Source organism: Chroicocephalus ridibundus, chromosome Z (genome assembly GCF_963924245.1).
Source record: "Chroicocephalus ridibundus chromosome Z, bChrRid1.1, whole genome shotgun sequence".
In the NCBI taxonomy this organism is placed as follows: domain Eukaryota; kingdom Metazoa; phylum Chordata; class Aves; order Charadriiformes; family Laridae; genus Chroicocephalus; species Chroicocephalus ridibundus.
The window spans coordinates 68,110,858-68,137,379 of record NC_086316.1 but is presented as its reverse complement, the minus strand read 5'-3'; the positions used below and the strand labels follow the sequence as shown (position 1 = coordinate 68,137,379).

General features: G+C 42.6%; 2 protein-coding genes across 3 annotated transcripts in view; one reads left to right on the top strand and one right to left on the bottom strand.

Annotated features, from left to right (window-relative positions):
* Positions 1 to 13,126, top strand: part of ITGA2 (integrin subunit alpha 2) — a 69,782-nt gene extending 56,656 nt beyond the window's left edge. For both annotated transcript variants that reach the window (XM_063321379.1, XM_063321380.1), the window contains 7 exons: positions 468 to 570; positions 1,398 to 1,508; positions 2,019 to 2,123; positions 3,025 to 3,138; positions 5,421 to 5,510; positions 8,941 to 9,057; positions 9,840 to 13,126. In XM_063321379.1, the coding sequence (XP_063177449.1) occupies positions 468 to 570; positions 1,398 to 1,508; positions 2,019 to 2,123; positions 3,025 to 3,138; positions 5,421 to 5,510; positions 8,941 to 9,057; positions 9,840 to 9,929 (730 nt within the window). In that variant the 3' untranslated portion in view covers positions 9,930 to 13,126. The remainder of the gene's footprint in view (positions 1 to 467; positions 571 to 1,397; positions 1,509 to 2,018; positions 2,124 to 3,024; positions 3,139 to 5,420; positions 5,511 to 8,940; positions 9,058 to 9,839) is intronic.
* A 4,424-nt stretch (positions 13,127 to 17,550) lies between these two features.
* MOCS2 (molybdenum cofactor synthesis 2) lies at positions 17,551 to 26,028 on the bottom strand. Its single transcript, XM_063321548.1, has 8 exons — positions 25,765 to 26,028; positions 25,317 to 25,438; positions 22,694 to 22,797; positions 22,547 to 22,594; positions 21,476 to 21,598; positions 20,435 to 20,588; positions 18,850 to 18,973; positions 17,551 to 17,659 (listed from the first exon to the last, which is right to left on the bottom strand). Exons 1-8 carry the CDS (start codon positions 25,774 to 25,776, stop codon positions 17,591 to 17,593), a joined length of 756 nt encoding a protein of 251 aa, XP_063177618.1. The 5' UTR covers positions 25,777 to 26,028; the 3' UTR covers positions 17,551 to 17,590.
* Between the last annotated feature and the right edge of the window lie 494 nt (positions 26,029 to 26,522).

Genomic DNA, 26,522 nt, shown 5'->3' with positions numbered 1-26,522 from the left:
GCTGTGTGTGTCTCCACACCCAGGCAGTGTGAAAACAAGCCTGCCTGTGGCATTAGGGCCCAGGATCTCCCTCAGAGTCTGTTCGTATTTGCTGTTATAGATGTACCAAGGGGGACAACTGGGGGCCCTTTTGGAGGAGGGAGACCACTGCAAGGCTGAAAGTCGAAGTTTGTGGCCAGGAAGGGAGTTTGCAGTATGGCACTGAAACACCACAGGGTGCAGGAGGCTGAGCCAGAGCCTGCATCTCACGCAGCCTTCCTGTCTTTGCTTCACGTCCTCACTCCAGGTCTGGGCTTCAATACACTGTGTGTTTTCTTAACCAACTTTGTAAAATTCAAACAGCAGTACATGTGACTGATTTTTCCTCTCACTGTACTTCTGACCCGTTTCATGAAGACACATCCAGTAACATATGTTTTCAAAGCAGCTGCCAAATTGAAATGTATTGTTTTATGGTTGTTAACTAGGCTTGCCAACATCAACTTCTATGAAGTATACTCTGGTCATAACATTCCTTCCATCGTGAATAATTTTGAAGATATTGGCCCTGCATTCAACTTCTCGGTTAAGGTTAGTAAATGTTTCTGGTTCGAGAAGCTGCCTTACCTCCTCCTGTAGCCTGGTCCCAAAACGTAGTTGAAAAAACATTCCTGATTTCACTGTCTGATTTTGCTGCTTTTGAACCAGGCAATTAAGAAAAAAAAATTTGCAAATAGCTAGGTGATAAATGCTTACAGTCTTTTTATGGTTAAATATTAAATTTGCACTTACTGCACAAGTAGAATGGGAGAGGGACTGGTCCTGCGCTGTTTACATATTTAGAAGATAGTTAATGCTTAACTTTAGGCCAATTTATACTGTTTTTTCACAGAGCTATTTGTCTGCTGCCAACTTGATAAAGGAAAACAAGTCTTTGCAGGCTTGGACTTTGAAACTTGAAGTTTGGCAAGGGTTAAGTGCTCAAACCAGATGCAAGAACTAGCCAGATCACAGCATTTACTACATAACTCAGAAAAACTGAGATCCAACTATGCAACGTGGAAGAGACTTAAATTATATTCCATTTACATTCCTGTAACTGCTACTCTAAAGGACTAAGTAACAGGCTTATTGGCTGTGGCAGAATATTTGCTTTTCAAAACATATTTCATGCAGTTAATAGCAGTTTTGCTAAGGAAACAGACAGGGACCTGAAGCTATACAGTACACTTTCTACTTTACTATTGGCTTAATGTAATTACTACCCTGGTAGGTGTCTTAGTACAAAAAACACTGATGCAAAAGGAGTCTAATTCTTCCATACTCGTACATGATTTCTGATTTGCTTGCTATACCAAATAATTTGTGCATATGTAAGTACAGATACCTGAATTAATTGTGAGTTATTGGCTTTGCAGATAACAACAGGAAATATTCCAGTAAAGATGGCATCTGTAAAAATCTATCTTCCAGAATTGACCAGTAAAGACAACCCGCTGATGTACATAACTGCAGTCACCACAGATCAGGTGAAGAACAGAATTACAACAACTGCTGTGTTTTGGGGTTTAATCAGTACCATAAATATCAATTATCTCACTCACAATGTGGCTGACACTCAAAGAATCTATGTCCTTTCTCCTTGTCCCTTCCTCATAAAGGGAAGGGGGAGGACCACAATGTCAGCAGTACACTAGACTATTATTTGGTAGATGTGGATTATCTGTAACTGACTTTTCATATGTCTGTGGAATTCTTCAGCTGGGTCCTTCTCCAAGTTCCTGGGAAGGTTTTAGGAAAAGTGGAATTTTTAGATTGGGACAAAGCCTTCAGGTCAGTCTAGGGGGAAAAAAATTACTGTAAGAGCCATTTAATTCTGAACAAAACCATATACAGTCTCAGTTTCCTAGGTATGCAGTGCTATATAATTCACAATCTAGCCTTGCACAGCCACCATCTCATCCCAGAAATATATATTACGATGACTATAAACTCACAAGTATGATGTCATCCAGTTTCATTCCTGCCATCTTTCCTAGGCCAGAGGTGTTACTTGTCAAGCTCAGATAAACCCACTGCAAATAGGGAAAAGACCTTATACTGCATCTTTCACGAAAGAGAACTTCAGAGCTTCCAAAGAACTGGTGAGTAAGACTCAGGGCTGCAGTACCGCAGGACAGGGGCACAGGGCTGATCCTTATCAGCCCACTGCTGTAGCTGTGGGGACAGCTGTGGTGGGGTGCCAACTGCATCCTGGGCTGCATCAAAAGAAGCATGGGCAGCAGGTCGAGGGAGGAGATTCTGCCCCTCTGCTCTGTCTGGTGAGACCCCACTGGGAGTACTATGTCCAGCTCTGGAGTCCTCAGCACAAGAAGGACATGGACCTGTTGGAGCAAGTCCACCAGAGGGCCACGAAGATGATCAGAGGGCTGGAGCACCTCTCCTATGAAGACAGGCTGAGAGAGTTGGGGTTGTTCAGCCTGGAGAAGAGAAGGCTCTGAGGAGACCTTATAGCGGCCTTCCAGTACCTAAAGGGAGCCTACAGGAGAGATGGGGAGGGACCCTTGATCAGGGAGTGTATTGATAGGATGAGGGGTAACAGTTTCAAACCGAAAGAGGGGAGATTTAGATTGGATATCAGGAACAAATTCTTTCCTGTGAGGGTGGTGAGGCAGAGGCACTGGAACAGGTCGCCCAGGGAACCTGTGGATGTCCCATCCCTGGAGATGTTCAAGGCCAGGCTGGATGGGGCTTTGAGCAGCCTGCTCTAGTGGGAGGTGTCCCTGCCCATGACAGGGGGGTTGAAACTAGGTGATCTTTAAGGTCCCTTCCAACCTAAACCATTCCATGATTCTATTCTATGATTCTCATGCATACTGCATCTGCCTTAGATAAAAGAAAAGGTTCTTCACAGCCTGCAAGCATCAAATTTGTATGCACAGAATGGAAAGGGCAAGGGCAAAAAATCTGGACGTTAAAAGAACATTTATTAAAGTTTATGTTTAATCCATGCGTGTTGCTTCTTCTTGCTGTTTCCCCTGGAAGAACTGTAAGAATGTGAAGTGCAGTACCATCTCATGCAAACTGGAAGACGTTATGCTGAAGGGAGAGTACTTTGTGAACGTGTCCACCCGAATCTGGAACGGAACCTTTGCTGCTGTGAGTATCAGCTGCGTCTTCATGAAGGATCCAATACTCAAATATTGCCTAACTCCTGATATTTCTCAAAGTTCAGTAAAGAGACCTTTCAATCTAGAAAGATCTTTCTTGACTTTACATTGCTGTGTGTGTTTTTCCAAATTGAAAACTTGAACCTGTAAGTAAGTTGTAAGGCTGCAAAATGAAGCTGATAACCTTCAGTCCAGCACAAAACCTAAGAAAATGCTGTGATAATGCAATCTTCGCAGCTGAAAAAAACATTTTCTGCATCTGTTAAATTAATTTGAGGGGAGCTACAGTTTCCACAAAACTCAACATAGGACAGCAGAATACAGTATCATCATAGCCTGGAAAATAATGTTGCTTTTAGCTTTTGAGCACACAGCCTACATAGTGATCATTTTAGGTAACATCAAAATAACAAAAGCCTGTTAGTGCTGCCAGTTATATTTGTTAGAAAAGGTGTGGAAAATTTTTTTAATTAAATTTTTGTTTTTATTACAGTTAGTGTCAAGGAAACAGTCCTTGCTTAAAGACCTACAGGATGCTTAAAAATATCTATTAATAATATTTTGACTTTCCCACTTTAAATTGCCGTGTGTCCTCCAGGGTATAACTCATCATGAATTACCAGACTTTTGAAATGAGACCGTGTTTGCTTCTTAGCTAGGCAACCAACCAAACTTTCTTGGAGTCCTCAGTTTGCCTACAGTGTCAGGAACATGACGCAGTCTCCTTAGTTTGTCTGGCGAGTCTTATGGCAGGTATTGACATTTAACAGCAGGGCTGTTGTCCGCTTTAGCATTCGGGTCTTAAAAGGAAAAGGTCAGGTTGATAATGTAATATACTTATGCAAGCGTGTGAAGGAAAGCATCTGTCTGCCTTTAAAGTTTGTATTTTTCAAATCAGCTGGGTCAAGACCACTTGTTAGTGCTGTCAGGTACGCAGAAGGTGGAGACCTGAACAAAAGGTTGCTACCCTCGCAAGAAAGTGAGTGGAAATAATTTGTTTACCACTGGGTGATGAGAAGGAAAGAGTCACAGTTTTCCTCTCGTCTCACGTTTTGTTATTCTCTATTTGATTGTCACTGTTCAGTGTAAATAGTCTTTCAAGCACTCAGTAATGCACATAATCAACCTTTTTATTTAGTGGCAATCAGCCATCATCCAAGAAGGGGATAGCAGGCTTGCTGGTACCTGCTAAGCAAAGCAAAGAAAGATGTGTTCAGGAATTAACAAGGTGTTTTGAATAGTGCTCAGGCAGGTTTCTAAACATCTAGGAGGGCAGGACAGACCACTTCGGCAGATGGACACAGTGCAGGCACGCAATAACTGCATGCTGCAGGGACAGCCAATTCGGTGTGCATCAGCTGCTGCGGACCCATGGATGCTCACGTTCCCTGTGTCAAGCCCACAGACCTGGCCCCGCCACAGAGAAGTGGCTGAGGAGGCGGAATGGCAGAGCAGGCATTGCATTGAGCACGGCTGGCAAGTGCTCCTGTGCTCCCATGAGGCCGTTCCCGGTGATGCTGTCGGAAAGGGGGCTCTCCGTGCCCGCCGCGTGGGGAGAAGAGCATCAGTGAGCTGGCAGTGTCTGCACAGCCACCCTCCTCTGCCTCTCCACACATGCGCAGGGGGAACTGGGATCTGGCACAAGGACCCTTTTCAAATGGGACTTGGCTCAAGATTTTTGTCATTTTTGTTTAAGCTGAGGGGGCGGTGTCAGGATTTGAGCGGTGGAGAGGAACAGATAGCGATAGGAAAAAAATAAATGGGGAAAAACAGAAGCATTGGATAGAGGGGAGGGGGAAAAAAGGGAAAGAACATCCAGTTTCCATCTCTTTCAAAGGCCAGAGGTACATCCCTGTCTGTCTTTTGTTGCTGAGCTATTTCTCCCTTTCTCACAGTTATTTTTCCTCCCATGTCTACCCTACTAGCAGCAGTGACAGCTTTGAAATAATTATAAAAATGGATATATAATCAAATTCTTCTGTTTTGCTTGAACTATCAGTTCAAGGAAAAAGGGCCAGTTCTCCAGTTTCATTGCTAATAAGAACAGCAAAATTAAGTCTGGATTACTGATACATTATTACTTTCATAGACATGTTAGCTTGGGACAAATAACAAGATTGTTTTAATTTTCTTAATACTGTGATTCTTTTCTGGTTCTAAAATCCTCATTTCAAAGCAAGAGAATTATTTTAGGATGTTTATGTTCTAATCAATTTGCCATATAATAGAGCTTTTCAGTAGTTTTTTTTTTTTTTTAATCTTCTCTTTCAGTTAACTTTCCAGACGCTACAACTCTCTGCAGAGGCAAAAATCGATACGCATAACCCTGAGTTATTTATAATTGGAGAGAATACCCTAACTGTAAGTGATAGACAAGTATACTTTTTCAACTTCTCTATCTTTAACTGTATGAAAGTAATAAGATATAATTTCCAGTGTCCTTTAGGAATACATAGCAAATTACAAACTCTAATGATATTTGATTATGTTGAACTAATGTATCCTGGCTCTATACAACCTCCCTTAAGTTACTAAAATGTTCTCATTTCAGCCAACTGCTACATAAACCAGACTTATTTAAAATCTGTGTACCTGAAATAGATTGTAGAACTATCAGTAAAACTCAGCTAGAAACTTAGGAAATTTGTTCAGCTTCCTGCTCATGAAAAGATCAAAATTTGGACGGACTTCTGCAATGGAACTAATTGTTGTAGATAAACAAGCTCTGGGAAACATTTTTGCAAGTCTGATTTATAGTCTCACTTCTGTAAGTGTATTTGGTTTGATGTTTGTAGACAGATGTTTGGCGCAGGTCTCCAGTAAATATAATCTCATTTCTAAAATATCGTGGAGTGGTTTTTGCATTTGGAATGGCTGTCACATGGACGATATGGCCACAGCTAATCTCAAGAAAAGACTCCACCTCTTTATTAGTGTAGAATCCTTCTCCCAAGGTCGCCATCTGCTATATACAAACATAAACAACACTTGAATGTATTTGCGCTGTGGTGCTGTTGTAATAAAAATATACCTTGTTCACTTGGCCTGTCTAGGGGGGAACACTCTTCCATTTGCAATACTAAGTTTAGATTTATTTTTACAGGATTTACCAGCCTGTTTTATCCATAAAAATAACCAAAGCCATTGAAGACCAAAATGCAAGTTAGTAAGGGAATCAAGTATCTGTGAGAATGTGTAGCATAGCCCATTCACAGCCAATGGAAAATTCACTTAAATATGTACGAAGGCAGTTATCGATTAATCTGTCTCAATCTGAAAATAAGACCATAATTCAGGACTATTTTTTGTTATTGCTTTCTCATGGGTCACTTCAGTTCTTCTGAAGAACCTCTAAATAAATAAACCTCCAGTGTCTGAAGAAGCAAAGGCAATGTATGTGTACTTCTGGAAATAGTGCCATGTTTTTGTAGAATAATTACGTGCTTATATTTGAAGTGTGCTGAGTGCCTCAGCTTTGTGGCACAGTATTATTTCTGCTAGAAGATGGAAGTCATTAATACACAATACAAATATTCCAATTAATAGCACAGGCTTTTAGGTAGCTCATAAACCATGTGTTACAGGGTATTTTTTCACAGTTGGAGCATGATACTGCCAAATTTACATTACCAACAGTTCTGTTGGTGATTTCAGGAGAACAAGAATTTAATTATTCAAATTACTTGATTAAGTCAGTTGACAAATAAAAGGTAATCCCTCAGCCAGCCATTGACACATCTGCACCTGGGACTTTGCAGCTCCACGGCAGTGGCTGAACGGACCCTGAAAGTTATCCACGGGGCTCTGAAGAAACACGGTGGCTTTTGGTGAGGCTTACAGCCTCTTGCCCTGTGAGAAGTCTTGGAAAATGTGCCGGCTGGTAGAGGTACACTCTCCCTAGGGCAGATGGTTTCCTTTGACGCATCAGTGATGGAGTCAGTACCCAGCACTGCATACGCTTCTTGGCAGGCCATCAGTGATATACCCAGTCTTTGCCCTTCACACTTTGTTGGGAATAGCGCAGTGCAGAAGCAATTTGAGTCTATTTCCCTACTTACCCTGTTATTTTAGACGAGGGTGGTAGGATTCGTGCAACTTAACTTAATATCTACATTAGTCATCCACATCAGAGTTAGCCCTTCTATAAACCCTAATCCATAGAAAACAGTAGGTATTTCTTAAATGCAATTCATCTCATCTTAAAGATGATTCTGAAAATACATAGGCCCTAAAAAAGACCATATTTCTCCACTGGAAGCCAAGGAGCTATACTGTAGATATAGATGAGGTGAATCTAGATAAGGTGAATCCCAGCTGTGGTGTCTTACTGACCACAGTTTGACTTCAGGGAAGATACTTGTTCTTAGGCATTTATTTGCCTCTCCAACAGTGCCACTTCACTGTTAATCTAATGGAGAAAGCATTACTAGGCAAACGGCACTTACATATGAGATTGGCTCTTTAGTTTGGATGAGCTGGGTTGCTGTGTAGCCAGATGAATTAATATTGCCTTGTGATGCTATGTGGGGAAGCTGCTTAGGTATCTTTGCGTAAAAGCTTTCAGATTTTTTCCATTTGTAAAGGACTGCCAGCTGGAGGACTGAATGTTAACCTGCTATAACCATCATTATGGCCATTCGGTTAGAAAATAGGCAAAGCCAGCCTGCCTCAGTGAAATGAATACACACAGCCACACCTAGCACAACACTGGAGCCTTCCAGCAGAAATGACTTAAATCACTGACATGTCAGTCCAGTGCAAGTTTCCCAGAAAGCTTAAGATTAAATTACACCAGACAAATGCACTGAGCAAGCAACCCTGAGAAAGTAAACCAACGTGACTTCTTTTACCATGTTTCAGGAAGGAAAAAACCTTCATGCTAAATGCATGTTGTTCCAAGATTAAATCCAAAGATTTGACAGTTCATAAATACTGCAGCACTGTCGCCCTGAGCAACTATGTTATACATAACTATATAGTTGGTATACCCAATCCAACTAGATGGGGTATCACCTGAAAACTAACTTCCAGACACTGTATGCTGTTCTGGGAGCTCTCGGGTATTGGTTGTAGTTCAGGAAGCATAGGTGTGCTAGAAACACTCCTGTTTGACCCATACATCTTACAGCAAATTTGCGCAGCTAACATGAGAAGATTTAACAAGTTGTTAGTGGTTTCCCAGCAGGTAGAAACAGCAGGCAAAGGAGACGGAGGTACCTGCTCAGCAGGCGGGGAGAAATTTCAGCAGCCGCAGCGAGCGCATGGTGCTGTCTGGCCTCCATGATTAGTATTGCCTCCTACAGCTGCCCATCACAGATAACAGGCTCTGACAGCACTCGGTTGGAAGTAGTTCTCCTCCAGCTGATGCAGCAGAAGTCTGTTTTGAGCAGATGGGGCTCTACACCAGGCTATTGCCTGCCTGCATGTAAGCATGTCTGGTTTATTACCTAGTGATGATGGTGTGTCCATGCACCATGGGAACAACTCTGAAAGACCTCCTGTTGCTGGAGAGGCAGGAAGCTGGCAGAAAGAGATTGCTTCTGTGGCTGTTCTGTACGGCCAAGAGTGGTGAGGGCCTCTAATCCTTAGCTAGCACTGCCGTGTGCCACGGTGGTGCAACCAGGTACCTGCGGGCACCAGTGAAAGGGCTGCAATTGCATGGTGTGTTCCAGTCATTGATCCTGGAATGTGTGCAGTCCAGCTATTCTTGATTTGTGAAGTAATTAGTTTAAAAATCCTACTTTATATGCAGTTAACATTAACCCCTAACGCACAATCTCTCTGCTTTCAGATCCCAGTTACAATAATCAAGCCGGATGAGAAAGCTGAAATACCAGTTGGTGTTGTGATCGGCAGTATATTGGCTGGACTCCTCTTGCTGTTAGTATTGGTTGCAGTTTTGTGGAAAGTAAGTAGGTGTTTATATTCTTAAAAAGAGAAGCAGAAAAGTATAAACACGTTTGGGCTATTTTCTTTGGAATCTCTCTTCTCTGGAGCTGAACAAAACTACACATGCAGTTTGGTGGCATGAATAATACTGCATTGGCACTGCGCCCTTGATGGGAGCATTTAGAAGGACTTCAAAGATTAAAGTTCTGAAATGGGTCCCTACAGAAATTGGCAACACGGAGATGATAAAAGAGTTTCCAATGGTTCAAAACCAGGGCTGTGGCATTTACTGTTTTTCCTTTTGACACTGCCTGCCTTCTTCCATAATTCCCCAGCTGGGCTCTGAACTCCCATGGTATTCCCAGTAGGCAAGGCTGGGGATTATAAGCAAGGAGGGAGAGGATGTACACTGAACAGACAAAAGGAGAACAGAGCAGGGCGAGGGCAAAAAGTCATTTGCAAAGGATACCTATATGAAGAGGAGAGAAAAGTTTTTCTATGTGCCAAGGCATTAGTGCTTGAAGGGCTCCTTGGCACACCAAGGCAGCATGGAGGTGCCTGTATCTTGGCAGGGGGACAACTGGCTACTAAGCTAAATGTTTTGTCATTTAGTTGCACCAGGCAGAAATTTAAGGCCCAGCTCCTTCCATTTTGGAGTTACAAATTGTCTGTAAATAAAACACTCTGTGTGTGTGTGCATGCACACATGTGCATTTCTTCCATCACGCTATTTAGCTTAGCTGAGAAATGTAATTATCGATGACTGACTGCGATCTGGTGTTATTTTAATGCTTCTCACAGCTTGGCTTCTTCAAGAGACAGTATGAGAAAATGACACAGGATATAGAAGATGTCGATGAAATTACAGAACTCACAAAGGACAAAGACTGAAAAAGATGAGTTACGTGGATAAAGAGAGGAGATCTGAGCCACCAACAGTAGTGATCCAGTCGGTTCTTCAGCTGGAGTGCCTTAAAGCTTAGTAACATTTAAACATTTTTAATGGAAGTGTCTTTTTATAGATGAAAATATTTTACAGATTCTACTCTATTATAAGAGTAACTGCAGGACAGTTTGGTTTTTTCAAAAATGATTTATAGTGCCTTTTCTTGTAAATTTTTTCCTTTCAAACAGACTTAGCCCTTAGAACTGGCAGGTCCGGAGTTTACAGTAACATATTGTGCCAGCAACCCTTCTCCTGATCCACTGCAGAGTGAAACAGAGCAATTTATTTCAGATTATTGTGGAACAGCATCAGTTCATAATTCAGTTGACAAGTACCATATGTGTAAAGGACATTTTCTATTAAGTTGATGATGAATGTGTGGTGAATACTGTTTCCAGACTGGGGGAAGAAAACTCATTTCTTCATTGACTAGCTCCATCCTTATTGTTTTAGAGAAATAATTTGCACCAGCAAACCTTTGTCTTAACTAATCTATAAAGTGGGAACTGTGTATAAAGATGCCTGTCTGGGTGCTACAGGACAACTGGGTGGGCAAACTGTTCCAAAAGTTCACTATATTCCTTGCACTAAGGTCACAACTAAATTACTGAAGTATATTGTTTAGGGGAAATATTACCAAATGGTGTGTGTAACTGCCTTCTGCATACTTTCCCTCTGAGAAGAAAATATTAATTTCATAATCACTTACAGCATGCTCTCTGCAATGTTAGGATTGCTTCTCAAATCTTATCTTGGGAAGTACTACCACTACCGTTACACTGCATTTTGTGCTTGCAGTCCCTCTGGCATCAGTTTGGCTTCTCATGGAAATAGGGAAGATGATCAAGATCTTGCCTTTAATTCTGTACTGAAAGATTTTGCAAGACTAAGAGCATGAAGTGATCTAAAGGGGATGATGACTGAGGAAGTATGCACATTAGGCCAGGGGATAGTGAAGATCTAAGCTCTGTTAAGTTGTTTACTGCACTTGTTTCTTCAGCATCTCAGTGCCTCCAGGAGACCAAAGTTCAGTATGACCTCCTTATATTTGGTCCCACGTGTTCGTGTCTTGATGAAGTTAACTTATGTTTTGTACAGTAAAAAGTACTGTAGTGCTCTGGAAGAAGCTCTGAGCACAACACTTGGGTGACTTTGTGTTGGTTACACACCTCAAGTTTATCACATGCTGTTATGCTGCCTGGTTTTAATGAAAGCTCAGTCTTAAAAAGGCCCAAGCTGTAAAAGTCAGGGGACGTGGCCTTTTGGCTGCCTTTCTCTCTCATGGCTGGCAGTTATGCTCATAATCAATGGTGAGAGACGATGCGTGTGTGGTCATGCCATGCAAGTGAGATTGTTTCCAACTCAAGGTGATTTACTTGAAGAGTAAAACATGTTTTCTTTCCCCCAAAGCTAGACTGTAATTATGCTTAGGCACCTTTCAGATTATTTTCTGAAGGAGACTCTTCAAAAACTACACTTGAGCACATTTGAAAGTTTTACTGTCTTTTTTAATCAGTCAGGAGCCAATCATCTCTTTGGCAAATAACAGCTTCATTTGCAGTGACAGCTGGACTGTGCTCAGTGTAGTTTTATATGTGTTTCGGATTTATTTTGTATCTATGAAATGTTATGTTTTGGGGTGGAGTTTTCCTTTAACATTCTGAAAAACATTCCAGATTCTGATCTCAACTGTCAAACAAGATTGTTGCCATCAGCTGAGTTTGCGACCAAAACAGTTCTTTAAAAAGTGGGGGGAAAAAAAAAGTAGCAATTGCATAAAGCTAAAGAATAAGCTCCTGACTTGTAATTATAAACCCTGAGGGCAAATGCTCTGAAAGTAAAGATAAAAATATGTCTGCCTCCATTCTTGTATAAACTTGCGAGGAAGAAAACAAAACCCTACACCCATATGTGTGGGAAGCTCGTAGATAACCAGGGTCATGCACTCCAGGCCAGAGGGGGAATTTCACAATGCAGCAGATGGCAGCATCTTCCATTTCTGGTGCTGCTTGCAAGGGAAATTTAGGCATTCAGCCAGATTTCCTTCTGTCACCTTCAGTGGGAGGTACAGGTCAATATCTGACATATAACTTCTTTGGGGATTTAACAGTTTATTAATTAGGTAGCAATGATTCAATTCTGGGTTTTATTTTGTCCCAGACAACAGACTTTTCCCCCGTGCCTGGACATATTACTTTTTCCCAAAATAAAAGGAAGGCATAGCAATGGGTAAGGTTTTTGTATCCTAACCACTTCAAGTTACTAGTTTATTTTTCTTCTATAATTAATACTTAAATGGCTAATTCAGTTTTTGTAATGGGTGAGTTTATTGCACTTTTAAGTTGGCACAGCCGCAAATAATGCTGGAAATATTATGTATATTTTGTATTATGCGCAAGGGGATGTGTTTTTTTTTTAGTTTTACTTTTCAAAACAGCACGTTACAAGTGAAATAATATTCTGAAATGTTGAGCTTCAGCATGTGCTTCTGTTTGTGCTTGCAGCAAGAGAAGTCAGGAGTATCTTTGGCAAACTCAAGTTATATCTGATTATGGTCTTGAAATCTAGCTGCTGACTTCTTGAAGTACTAGAATCAAGTCCAAAATCGGAGTTAGTTTCATATGAGCCTATGTATAGATTTTTGGATGTACAAGAGAGTTTATAATCAAACTGACTTCTGAAAGCTAGCATGTAAGCTCTATGGGAGCAGGGACTGTATCACTGTGGTGCCTGCCTGAGGGCCTAACAGCGTTACTACAATAAAAACAATACTGCTGAACACAGGATCATTTATTTTTAAACAGCACCCTAAAGAGAAGAAATGCTACTGAAAAAGCCCTTCATAAAACGGGGCCAAATATGTCTTTGTTCCAGACACACACAGTGAAAACTCTAAGGGAATGTGGGTACACAAAGATGTGGGTACACAAAGAAGCTGCACTCGAAGTCTTGTAGGTTATAGTCATGAGTATAACACTACTGGTGATCTATAGTGTGCTGGAATTCAGTTCACGTTAGTGCAAAATATCTATCTTTGAATAGCTCTGGTTGAATAGTTGGTGTTAAAACCTTACCATGGTCAGGTCTTCCTATAAACGTGGGGTTATCATCACTGGCATCTAAAATTACACTGTATTCTGCCAGTCTCATGCCCTGCACTTTATACTATGTACAGAATTGGTCAGCAGTAGCACCTCCTGACAGCAGCTCTGGCTACTCCTCACCATGTGTCGGAAAAGCACAATGCAATATTTCAGCAGGAGCATGGTGGGAAAGGAAGAGAGGGAGGAACTTGCCTGTGAATAGAAAGACAATAGGAAGACAGTCATGGCAGTAACCATCTGAAAATTAACCACTTTCACAGAGCTTCCTTTTTTTTCCCCACTTTCAACTCCTCCATACTTTTAACAATGGCACAACAGCATTCAGGCTACCAACTTTAACACTTCTGTAATACAGAGTCAGATTATTGTAATCTTAAGGCACAAAACTCCACCTTTCACCAGGTCTCAGAGTTCTGCAGAATTGAAAGCCAGATTCCTCATATACTGACTTGCATGTATTGCCCTTTATAGCCAAAACTGAGGTACAACAAAAGCTTGCAAATTAAAGACTAAAAAAACCAAAGGTACGAAAATGCATCTCAGAACCTATAGCTAATTCCCTCAATGTTTTATGGCCTTTAAAGGTAATAAAATATACATAATTTTCACAGCCTCAGAAAAGTTGAGTCCTATCTTTTAAGTCAACCTTTCTGCTGTCATTTATGATCGGTTATTCATAGGCACTCACAGGCTTTCGCATACTAGCAGTTTTTAAATTGTATTTGCCTCTTAAAATAGTCAAATTGGAACTTTTAACAACTGCTATACAGATACATCAGGATGCTAATTTTTCTAACGATGAAATCAAATTGTATGGTTGGTTTGTTTTTAAAAAACAGGTCTAAGGTACTCAAAGAAACTGCTGATTTATAGACAGCAGCTTATTCTTAATTCTCTTTCTTCAAGTATCTCCACAGGACAGTCAATCAAAGAGCTCTACACTGAATTTTCAGAGCTTTTGGGGGGACTGGGGGATAGCACTGTCTTGCTTTCACAGACGATATCACTTTGTTAAAAATTAGTTTTAGCAGGGATTTTTTTTTTTTTTTAATGTTTTTGACGGAGCAAATGAATGCATTAGTCTAGAAAATTGCAAATTCCTTGGAACAGCTGCGGGAAAAGCGAGCTGAGAGAAAAGCCCAAAACCTCTAGTTTAACGCTGAGCAATCTAAAGCTTCATGCCCGCGAGCGACAGCGGCGCTTTCAGGAAGGACACCGGGAGCGATGGCCCGCGTTTGCCGGCCGAGCCAGCGGCGGGGCAGGCGGGACGCACAGCCGTCTCTCGGCTGCCACCTCCTGGGGCGGCTCCTCGCAGCACGATCCCCGCCGCCCCCGGCTCCTGCACGGCCATCCATCGGTTACTGTCTGCATAGTGCGCGTCGGGCTCGCCTTCTCTTGAGAACAAAGCAGAACGAAAGATGAAAATCGGGAATGCAAACTCCTAAAATTACGCAAGGCTGCTATATGGACGTTCTGCCAGACAAAGGCATCAGTGCATTCAAATGTTGCCAGCCAAGACCGAGACATTTTTCAGGACAAATTCTTGCCCTTCCACAAACGCTCCTTGTCTGGCAGATTTCTACAGGATTCACAGGATGACCCTCTGGTTTGCGGCAGCTGTTCCCGGGAACATCTGTTTGTACCTGGAGACACCACCTCTGCAGCACACTGTGACACAGCTGGAAGAGCCGGGGAGGGGTGGGAATACACTCCCCTATAGCCAAGGCAGAGAAACCGCTGGACTTGTCCCAGGAAGCCAGGACAGCAGTGTCTATTGATCTGCAGGTGCCTATCATCCCACTCATGGACCTCACCAGAACACAAGGTAGCCCTCATCCAGCAGCCTAGTCCCTGCATGTGTGGAAACCAGGACATGTGCAGCCACATCTTTGCCTGACAAACACAGCTGTGATTCATCCCCTGGCCTGGAAATTTGGAAGCACTTCTGGGTCACTCCAGACATAGCCTTAGGCAGCTATCTTAGAACAGAGTAATTTGTCCTCTAGATTAATATCTCCCTAACAGAGAGGGTAGCCCTACAGAGGGAGCCAGAATACCAAGCCCGGAGTATAGACTTAAATTTCAGTGAGATACATTTTACCTCTAATTATGCACATCATCCCTCCTAAGGGCATTTCCATTTCGCTTTTAGATGCCAGCTGAAGAACCCAAAGTTACACAAGAGTGATACATCATTGTTCCAGAACAAAGCAGTACTTGCCTCACGCACAGCTAGGGACACAAAATGACATTTCATTGTTTTGACCATGGCAGCGTACACACATTGTAACACTCAGCTGTGACTCAGTACAACATCTCTTCCATTCATTGTTCCTAGTCACTGTGGGGAAGTACACAATTATTCTTTCTCTTCTTTTCTGCACCCTCCTTCCCAGCTGCATTGCTGATGGGGAAGGTGCACTTAAGGTCACCCTGGAGAAATCCTGCAGGAGGCTGCAGTGCTAGGGAGGCACTAATGCCACACAGGAATTGTCCCTCATCACAGGGCCCCAAGTATGATTTAACTGTTGTAAATACCAATACTTTTCTGTATCAGAGCACAGCACCAGCACACAAGCACCGCACAGGCTTTACTTCATTCATTCATAAACCATCCGCTACAAAGCAAGCTACCCATTTATTTTTGAGAAATTAATACACTAATTAGTTGCATGGTAACAGCAAACATGAACATGGAAAACTGAACACCAAAAATGGGAAAGTTTGTGTACTTCTTTCTTTTCTAAAAACAAAAAGAATCATTTGACAGAGGAAATGATCTGTACTCAGGATTCTGTACAATTCCTGGTGAAAGTGACATTCAAATAGCAGAGGGCTTCTCTCCAACCTCCAGAGCAAAGGATAACTCAACCTTGAACTTGATCAGTTCTGCCTAGGTAGTAGGGCCCACACGGTTTGGAGGCTGCCTACATGTAAGCACGCAAGGAGCAACTGCTGTCCTGCAGAGGAAGCACTCACGCACTTCCACCGAGAAAAGCGCACCAGTAAGTTCATAAGCACGGTTTGACCATGCTTCTGCCTGAAGTCGTGTGTTTCACTGGGGTTAACTTAACACAGATACGGTAACCACCATCACTACGTATCTGATTGAGATCACTGGGGGGGGAAACAGATTATCGCCTATTTTTTTCATTTTATTTTGCGCAGCTAGCAGCTGTTTGTAGATTTTTACCGCAGACACAATGAAATGGATTATACAGCTGAGGCTTAAGTGTTGTGTGATGTAATAATATATAAACTTGAGCAAATAATTTTACTTTTCTTTACCTTATTTCCCTTCCTTTATATCTATCTGGTCTACTTTGATAATGATGGCCAGATAAAACTGCCTCTCAGCATTAGTAAAAATGCCATACATAATGGGACTTTGAGCTCTTAGCATCTAAACACCATGATGGCACAGTACAATAATACAAATAAAATGATCTTTCTCGATGAGAGGCCCATTGTTTCAAGTGTAAGCACAGGCATACTATATCAGTCTTCTTCTTTAATTAGGTTTCAAAACACTAATAAGAGAAAAATGATATTAAAATAATAAATGTGAATATCAATGCATACATAAACTGCAAAAAGTTCACGAGACTCACTTTCCTTTGAAAAACTAATCCATTTTGATAACTTTGAATCATAACATGTCTTAAGTCAAACTACTAAAACTAATTAAACTTATGGTTGTCTATTTTGTAATAATAGCTGGGGGTTTTTTTATGCAGCACCATACAATTACACAGCCAAAAAAAGCTCCTTCAAAATTAATCACATCTAGACATCATTAAGTAGTTACAGGTTTGCATGTTATTGCTAATGCAAGTTTGTTGCTGGTAGAGTATTAGATGTAATTTTGAATCAAGGTCTGTCCATATTTTTTTAATGCAATGGACTTGTAATATCAGCTACACAGAAGTGTTTCTGTGACACACAGCTACTGGAACATAACCACTACTAAAAAGTTAATAACTCTGGGGTATAGTTTATATTTTCTTCTCTGTTTGTACCAAAATGTTTAATCTACTTCAAGTAGCTTTCATGTCACAAGAATGCCAAAATAGCATAAAGCTTGCAAACTGATTCTAGTCATGTAAAATTAAGCTACTCAGGACGTTTTCAAGATTAAAAAACTTCAATTGTCCTGTTGTGACCTCCCATGCAGACAGTGAACACACACTACCAGTGCAAAGGCATTAAAGCAGTATTTATCACAGAGGACTAAACACCTTACAACCAAGAATTTTAGGGAAGATTGTTTTAAAAACAGACTCCATGTTAAAATGCACAGAGAGATTATTTAAAAGAAGAGTCAAGAACACTTAAAAACCCTAATTACTGCTCATTCATTTCATTCAGTCATAATTAAATTATTCAGATTGAAGTGTCTATTACAACTTCTTAAAGACATATAGGTTCTCTGTAAAAACAACTCAAAGCTAAACCAATGTGCTCATTAGGAACAGTAACACTTTATTTTTAAAAGAGTACAGTTATTTTTCTGAATTTGCCCAAAAGCATTCCTTGTTTTCTTTCCAAGAATATTCGTCCTCATAAATCTCCTGCAAATATAAACAAAGAATGGGAAATATTGTGTGAGTCTGCTACATACAGCCACAAGCCAGGCCAAACAACTCAACAGCCATCCTGCTATTATTTACTGATCACAACAGGACTACACAGCACTTGGCTGGCAAACAGAAGAAAGGCCAGCACCCTTAGAACACACTGACTTATATGTGGGCAGATGCTGAACCCTGGGCTGAGCCCCATTAAATTTAGAAGGACCCATCTATACTGAAGTCATTTCACGAAGAGATCTATAAGAAATGATGTAAAAAGCTGTAGAGTACAGAGCACTTGTATCTGAAACTGCCCTTTCACATGTTGCCACGTTAACCTACTGTACCATCATTTTTAAGAGTGTATTTAAATGTATACAAAATGGCAATATTAAAAAAATAAAAGTGACAACAATAGACAAAATACAGTAAATGTTAGATCTTCAGGACAGACTGGACTACCCAGCAGCAGCCCAGTCACAAGCAGCAAATTCAGTAGGGCTTAGAGCCCTTGATTACTGTTTTTGAGACCACAGAACTCCAGTCTCCTGAAAAAGGTGCCAGAAAAGGGGAGGAAGGTGGAGAACATCATTGTTAGCACATGCCAAGTTCTGCCTGGGAGAGAAGGCAGAGGTAACGCTCATTACTCACATGCAACACTGTGGTTATGCAATAAGGCTCTTCCTAGAGCCGGGCTGGTCTCTCCACACATTGTTGTGTGCCCATACTAGCTTTGGGACCTCTGCTCTTCCCTTCATTGTGTGCTGTTGCTTAATGCTTTGTGATTTCTCAAGGCCACGGGGATGAGGGGAAAACGGAAAGACAAGAAATGCCACTTTACTTGCAAACTGCAATGCTGTCCAAAGCAAAGCTGACTCAAAGTTCTTCCACAAGCCTGTGCAGAACTGAGTTTTGCCACTCAAAAGTGGAGAGCTCAGGGTTCCTTCACTTTGACCCCAGGATGGCATTAAAAGGAAGAGGAGCTGGATGGTACAGGCAAGGGAGGGCCTTCCAGGTGCCCTACCTGCCACAGATGAGGCTGCCTGCATTAGAGGAAACTCACTGGTCCTAGACGTTAGCATCCCATGAGGAGCAACTGCTGCCCATAATGCTTCAGCTCCTTCCCTTATTTAGCCCAGCTATCTAAGACTCTGGCGCAGGTCTAAAATCAATTTTCTCCCCAAACATACCTTTTTCCATATTGGGACAGATGCTTTCAAGGTATTGATGCAGTACGTTACAGCTTCAAGGGATTCTGCTCTGTGAGGAGAGGACACTGCAATAATTACACTTGCTTCAGTTATTGGAACCACACTAGGGAGAGAAGAGGAAAAACAGCAGCTTTAGCTAATGCTTAACATCAAGAGCACCCAAAATTTGTGGCCATGTCACGTCAGTATTCTGGCCACACGCTCTCCTGACTCATTCATACTGAGCAAGTGTCAAGCCATGTCCAAAAGATTATACACTTTTTAGAAGAAAAAAACCACAACCAAAATCAGTACCAGATGTGAGAATTCCATGCTTTAGAATAAATAAACCCACCAGACATAGGCTTTTTTCTTCCATTCTTTTTCTTTTTTTTTTTTTTTTTAAATAAAGTCTATGGAATTAAGAGGGGAAAATGGCTAACTTGCAACAATGCATAGGAAACTCACTGGAAGCTGGCTTAATAACGAACAATAAGAAGTTAGGAACAGCCAGTTCTTATCTGAAAACCTAAGAAATCATCTCAGTTTGCACAAAAATTTGTGAAAGAAGAAACTAAGTCCCTCAAACTATGCAGATTTTGCAATTAAACGAAATTTTTGACAAATTCTGATTTCAAATAATGAAGTTTTTCCTGTTTGGTATGTTATTTTCCAAACTTAACAGAGTAGCACAAGGTTTTGTTTTGCTCTTCACAAGGGTAGTATTCCCAAAAGCTGCCTCCCAAACCCTCCCTCTGTACTAAGACTACTCTGGCAAACAGTTCATAGGAAATATCTAAGCTTAATGCTCTGAGCTGCCCTCAAGAGAATCACGCTCTCTGTTGACTGTAGAGGAAATCTAAGGAAATTACCCCTCAGAGCTAATGCTACTGTTTGCGATCACCTCCCTAAGTTCCTTCTTGCTGAGAGAAAAGGAAACAGGCATTTGCAACAGACTCTGCAAATCCTGCTAGTTTCAGTGAGAAATCTGATGAACCATGAAGGCTCAAGAGTATGTTAGACACTTGTATTCCATGTTTGGAACCCAACAGAAAATGCTTATCCAAGATTAAAGGAACAACAGCAAGTTCTCTGGCAGGCATGCCTGGGCAATTACCATGTCTGTCCCCTCCCCATAGTCTAAGCTTTCAGGTTCCCTATGACATAATTTGACTTAAATCTGACAATAAGAACATTCTGCAGTACCTCAATGGAAGAGAGAAGAAAAAAGAAAGTGCTGCCAACTTCACGTCTTTAAAAAAAAACAACAAAATAAACCAATAGGCACCACTTCCCTGAAAGGAAATCTCAGTCCCTTCTCCCCACTTTTGAACCATCACACCAGCACCAAGGATCCTGCAGGGTAAATATGGACTCAGCAAACACTACCAATACACACATTTTTAAAAAGATGATTTCTGAAACAGCTCCGCAGAAAGAGCTTGATCCTGTAGACAGCTTTGCTGCATTACAGTTTTACGATTTATAAAGACTCCTGCACATCCAGCAACTATGTAAGCACAGCCATGCACCAGATATGGATTAATATTCCACTTGCAGAAGGATGAGGTCTGGCCATACATACCCAAGCCTATGGTGCACTGCAATGTGTTTGATTGTTGGCCACTTCTGTCTAACATCTCTGCAGATTTTCTTTATTTCAGACTCTGCCATTGAAGTATATGCTTCATATTCTAAGTGAATCACTTTTTTCCCTTCAAAATTATTTCTTGTAGTACCTAAACACAAATGATTTATCAATCAAAAGTACTGAGTAAACAAATAAATATATCATATATTTATAACATTTGTGTTATATATTTATTATATAATAACATATTATAGATAAATACTGAGTAAAACTCAGGATCTCCTGCGATGGTCAAGGTCAGCACTGTGCAAATATAAATGACCTCCCCTAATCACGGCTGTGTAAAGAGATTCTTCGAACAAGAGAAATCTTTAATATACAAGGAAGAATTTAGTTTACACATTATATAAGTCTGCAGTCTGTAATGCTCAAGCCTGGGACATCTTCTGTGGTAACTGCTAGGATGCTATTATTGCATTTATCCATGCAACGTTTAAGTGTATTAGGTCAGTATTTAGGAGCCTAGGAGCACTCAGGCTTAAGCACAAAGGGGTTTCAAGATCTGTACCATGTATGTTAAGCAATGGGACACATCTATCAGTCTTGACCTTCACCAGCCCAGGGGTAAAACAGTATTTTACTTTCAACCAAGATCTGAGCTGCAGAAGCTTTCATACAGGTGTGGACCTGTGACTTGCATAGCTACAACATCCCACTTCCCACCTTGAACAAGCTGTGTCCAAGGGTCTGGGACAATAGCTCCCAAGGAGCCCTGTACTCCAAAGCTGCTGTTCCGTTCAGCCCTAGGATAGGCACACCAGCACGGAAGCTTCTCACCACTTTGTCCCAGTGCAACTGCTTAAGAGCTGCCATCGTCTTGTTCTAAATAGTTGAGAATGTGTTTTCTAAACATCCTGGGTTCAGCCCAGGAATTTATTTATTTGAGAAGCAGGAGTTTGGGGTGTGGACAATCTAGGTTCCATTTACTAGACTATTAACACACCCAGAGATCCAGCTCAGAAATATTAAACTCACCAATGAACACAGACACTGCCCCACAGTATGGTGAAACGACCAGCTCTGACACTTCATCTACAGAGAGCTTTTCAGACTTGAGCTTGATAAAATCTTTTGGCACATCTTCGCTTTCATCCATAGCTCACTAGAAAAGCTGAAACCAAACAGACGCTGTTGTTGGTTTTGGCAATACTAGCATTGGCCAACTGCTTTTTAGCCAGTGCTGATGCCCCAATTTGTGCAGAAAGCGTGCACCATCTACTTCCTCACCACAAGAGACCAGTCTCCATGACAAATTAATTTCTCAGTAGACTTGCTGAGAGAATATTAACTGCAAGTATCAAGCAATGACCCTGTTTTTGATGCATACAGGTTCCTTCCTGGTAGGAAAGTCTGGTCTAGTAGGACAAAAGTAGAACTAGACTGAGGCCCCAGTTTAACAGTACAATCAACAGCATGGACCACTGTGGTTGTGTATCTGTGATAAGACAGTCAGCCCGTCCTCCCTATCTTATCCTGAAATCAAACTCAGTTTAAAAAGGAGATTTCTAGTAAACACATATTAGAGTTCTAATCCTAAAGTTTAATATGCTCTCCAGGACATTCAGGTCTTCATAGTATCGGTCTGTTTCAATTTCTCTGAGTAGAAACCAGTCATCAATTCATCTAAGAATGAGGAGGAAAAGAAGTATTTTGAGAAGCAGAAATAGAACAAGCTGTAATAAATACACAGACTGGCATCTGAAAGCATGCAAAGAAATTAAGCTATTCTAAGGACACCTATTCCTTTGACTGCAACAAAACAAATAAAAGTTTTTGTTAAGCAGCAGTCAATTCTTTTTCTGTTAAAAAGTGGTAGGAGGTTTTTCATTATTATCTTATTTAGGCAAGCTGGGTATCTACTGGCAGACAGAAACAACTACAAAAGAATAAAAAGACCCAAACCCCAAATTCAAAACAATGCCTGACCTCTCTGACAATTTTCTTCCATTTACTGCATACGTGTTAATCGTTTATTAGTGCACCAGCTTATGCTTTCAGGTCAGCACAATGGCTCTCTCCACCAGGAAACACAAGTTATGCTCTCTCAAAAGACTGTCAGGGTGGAGGAAGAGAACTGCAATCCCATGTCTGGACCTAAACAAAAAAAGATTATAGGAACATCATACAGAATCCGTGAGATATTTTAGCACAGGATGGCACTCCATAGGAAATGGAGGAAGAAGTGATACCTACCTAACAGAACCCGGGCAGATTCAGCCTCCACTAATTGGTGGGATAATGGCAACCTCGTCTCCAGGCTGCAGGACCAGGAGCTGATCTCCAAGAAGCACGTACTCCTGCCGAACAGCAAAAACCACTTGATCCCGGATGACAGCAAGCCTGAGGGGGATTGGCAGGAGCACAAATAGGTTTCTAAATAGAGTGTTTGCATTTAACCATGAGATTTCATTAAACAACAAACTGGTGCACAGTCTAGGGCAGCTGAGGTAAATACCACTGAGACTTACGCAACTCTGCTTCCAATACACTTTCAAAAACTCAACAAAAACCCATCTCCTACTCTTGGATTTTCTTCTGGTGGCTAAGGAGAAACAAACTCAGTATAATTTTCAGAAGTCAGGAATTGGTTTTGTCATAGGCCTACATTAGGCTGAACCAATGTATACCAGACCCACTTTAGCAGCTTCTAACAAACAAGTAGGTAACTCAAGAGGGCAGCAACTATCCAATTTGGGATGAGAAGGAAATGTTCCCCCGATTCAGTCTGGCTGGACTGGAGCAATTTTCTTCCATGGCAAGAAGCATTGCGGGATGCTGTTCCTGAGATCTCATGAAGATTCAGTGGTCAGAGTTGCTTTTGTTGTGTAACCTCACAGTATATGAGGCTTTGGGTCTTTTGTACTTACACATCTGAAATTTGCTATTGATAAGGAGTAGCAACAGAACTAAGAGGGTAGATACGATAGGTTTTCTGGCAGATCTTGTATATATTTTTGGATTTCAAATCTGTGAGGTGTTGCTGTAAGAGTCCACAGCTCTGGGTACCATGAGGCAGGGAGTCGCCTTCATGACTAAGTGCAATCACACAGTGAGTATGAGGGCAACACCAGTAAGACAGCAGAAGAAGAAAGCCAACATTTTACTTTAGAAGGTGCAGGCATGATAACTGTTATTGTTTCAGACTACAAAATCTGTCAGAGACAGGGCCGTACTGCCTAGAAACAAGTAGGCACGCCAAAAGGGTACAAGTAAAAATCGTCTTATTTCCTACCAGCCAGACAGACAAAAGTAGGCAAGGCAGAGGCTGAGCAAAACACAGTAGCACTGACTCAGAGGACAGACTGAAGGGAGGGACCGTATGAAAGTAAAGCAAGCCACTGAGGAACTGAGCACAACCATGGAACTGAAATGCCCATTAGAAGGATGGGCTTTAATTAATGTCACTTGCAAGTTAATTCATTGGGGAAAATGGGTGGAACAGAGGAGCACTGTCAAGTACGCTCAAGCTGCAGTTTGAATATCCATTAGCAATGTGAATAGAAGTCTGTGGTCAATGCCGTACAATTATGTTGAGTTTTTCCAGAAAAGCTAGGAACAGAAGTATTTTCCAAGAAGGCCGCTGTGAAGTAACTGCACATGCAAAATGTACTGCCCCAAGTCATCATTCACAAAAGGACAAAGTCGACAAGCTATGGCAAACTGACCAAAGGTGCTGCTCCTGCTTCGTATTATGAGGTTTCAGAATATACAGTATTCAGAAAATACACTCATTCCCTACTGCTTCCTTCCCCATAACACACTTGGTCTCAATTCTCTGTGAGAAAAAAGACCCTTGTCTAACATTTGGATAGAGCTTCTCATTTGGAAACAGATGTCTTTGCTAAATAGTTAATTTTTTCCATAGCCTTTGAGACTAGATCTAATAAAGAAAGGTGGTGCCTAAAGGAAGACTTTGGCACCTAAGTCCAAAGTTATGGAAATTCCGGTGCATTCAGCTCTAAATCCTGAGGACGTCAACCTCTGTTATATCTTACTTTTTTTTTTTACTCCCCACCCCAAAACGGTGTTGCACCTTTGTCTATTAGGCTCATTCTTGACAAGACTGAGCACCTTCCCTCAGCCTTAACCTGAGGGGGGATTTCTGCTGACACCCCCAAAGAGCACTAGCACTGCATGGGTCCTTACAGCACACAGTGCTCTCTTGGGACAAGACTGCCTATGAAACGCAACTAATGGTGGTGCGTTTTTTTTCCAAGCAGAGGGGGTTGAAAGCGGCTGAGCCTATTTCCTAAGTAAGGGTTAAGGCAAGGTTCCTGACGTGCCTTCCAGAGGGTGCCATAAACTCAGAACAACAGCTAACAATGCAGTTAAAGATAAGCAACTGAAAACACCTGCACATTATCACGAATTTCTTATTTACTGCCCTGCCTGTGCTTGATCACTCCTTACGACATCTCACGTTCTCCACAGGTCAGTAACACAGCTCAGGAGCTTTCATGGGCAGTAGGGTTCCCTCACTGTGGCCCATGGACAAGGGGCCACACGTCCCACACCACCCCTCAGGCCCAGCTTTCGGCTGCGTTTATTGGAGCTAGTCTTTCCTTGCATGTACATAAAGCTACGGCACTTGCAACTGGCCAAAATACCCACCGCAGGTTACATGAAGGTGACATTACTGTTTTTACGGTGTGAAAGTACTGATCCGTCTTCTAGCTCTATGCTAAACGCTGAATGTGTATTTACCAAAAAATAATAATAATAAAAAAAACCAAACACAAAAAAAACCCAGCAAAAAAAACCAAACCACCCAAATCCGTTAAGCTTTGTACCCCTCAGCAGCAGCTTCCCCGAATACCTGGGGTGAACCCTGACGATCTCCTCCCAGAGCTGCAGCGAGGTGACCTGCCGTGGCACCCGGAGGGTCTCGCAGCGCAGCCCGGCCAGCTCCGCGCTGCGGGCGAAATACAGCACCGACACCTGCCCGCGGAACAGAAGCCGGTCAGGGGAGCGAGGCCGACTGAAAGGAACGTTAACTTCTCCCACAGCAAAATACCGAAACCAAACCAGCGTTAGGAAAAGCGCTCCCTGGCTTCACGCTGACAAGCCCCGCCGCCTTCCTCCTGCCTCGGCTTGTCAGGAGAGCGGGGAAAGGGCGAGGGGAGTAAGTAAGCGCGGATCCATGTCCTGCTCCCGCCGCCCGGCGCCTCTGCCCGCCGAGGAGAGGGGGTGAGAGAGCCCCGCCGCCCCCGGCCCCGGCCCCCGTCTCGCCTCTAGCCGCGGCCCGCTCCCCAGGCTGCACCTACCTGGCAGCTCATGGAGCCGCCGTCCCCGGGGCGGGCAGCCCTCCGCCGCGGGCTCACGGTGGCGCCTGCGCCCGGAGGAGAAGCGCCGAGCCCGGACCGCCCCCTGCGGCCTAGGCCGGGAGCGCGGCCCGGCCCCGCTCCGCAGTGTTAGGCGAGGCCGGGCCGGGCCTAGCGGTGAGGCCGGGCTCCGGGACCGTGACGCCGGGCTGGGCCTAGCGCTGTGGCGCAGCCCGGCTCCGGGGTCCTTGCCCCGCACAGATGGATAACGGAGGTGGGAGGTGGCCCTCGGAAGGTGCTGGGGAGCAGGGGGTGGGACGCCGTGGCTTGGCTTTGCCCCTCAAACGCAGCCTGTCATTTTGGGGACAGCACCTTGAAAGCCAGATTTTCCCGTGGGCTCAGTCCTGAGTGCATGGGGATTGCAAATGATTGCAAACATTATATGTCTGTTGCTCTGCATGCATTATACCTCCACTGGACGGGCACACAGTAGGTATAACGTAGCACATAAAAGCCAGCAATCCATCAACATGCTGATCTGGGATTTCTGGGGTAGGTCCTGTTTCAGTGCAGAGATCGCCCTGGTACCCTCCTCCCTGTGGACAACTGCAGGAGGCCTCCAGCAGTTGCCTGTGTGGAAAAGAGCGTGGTGGAAGAACACTGGCAAACCTCCTGCAGGTTGGGGCCAGGGAGGAGGGGAAGGCGGTGCAGGGTATCAGCAGGAGCTGCGGAGAGACCCCCAGCAGTTGTTCCTCAGGGTG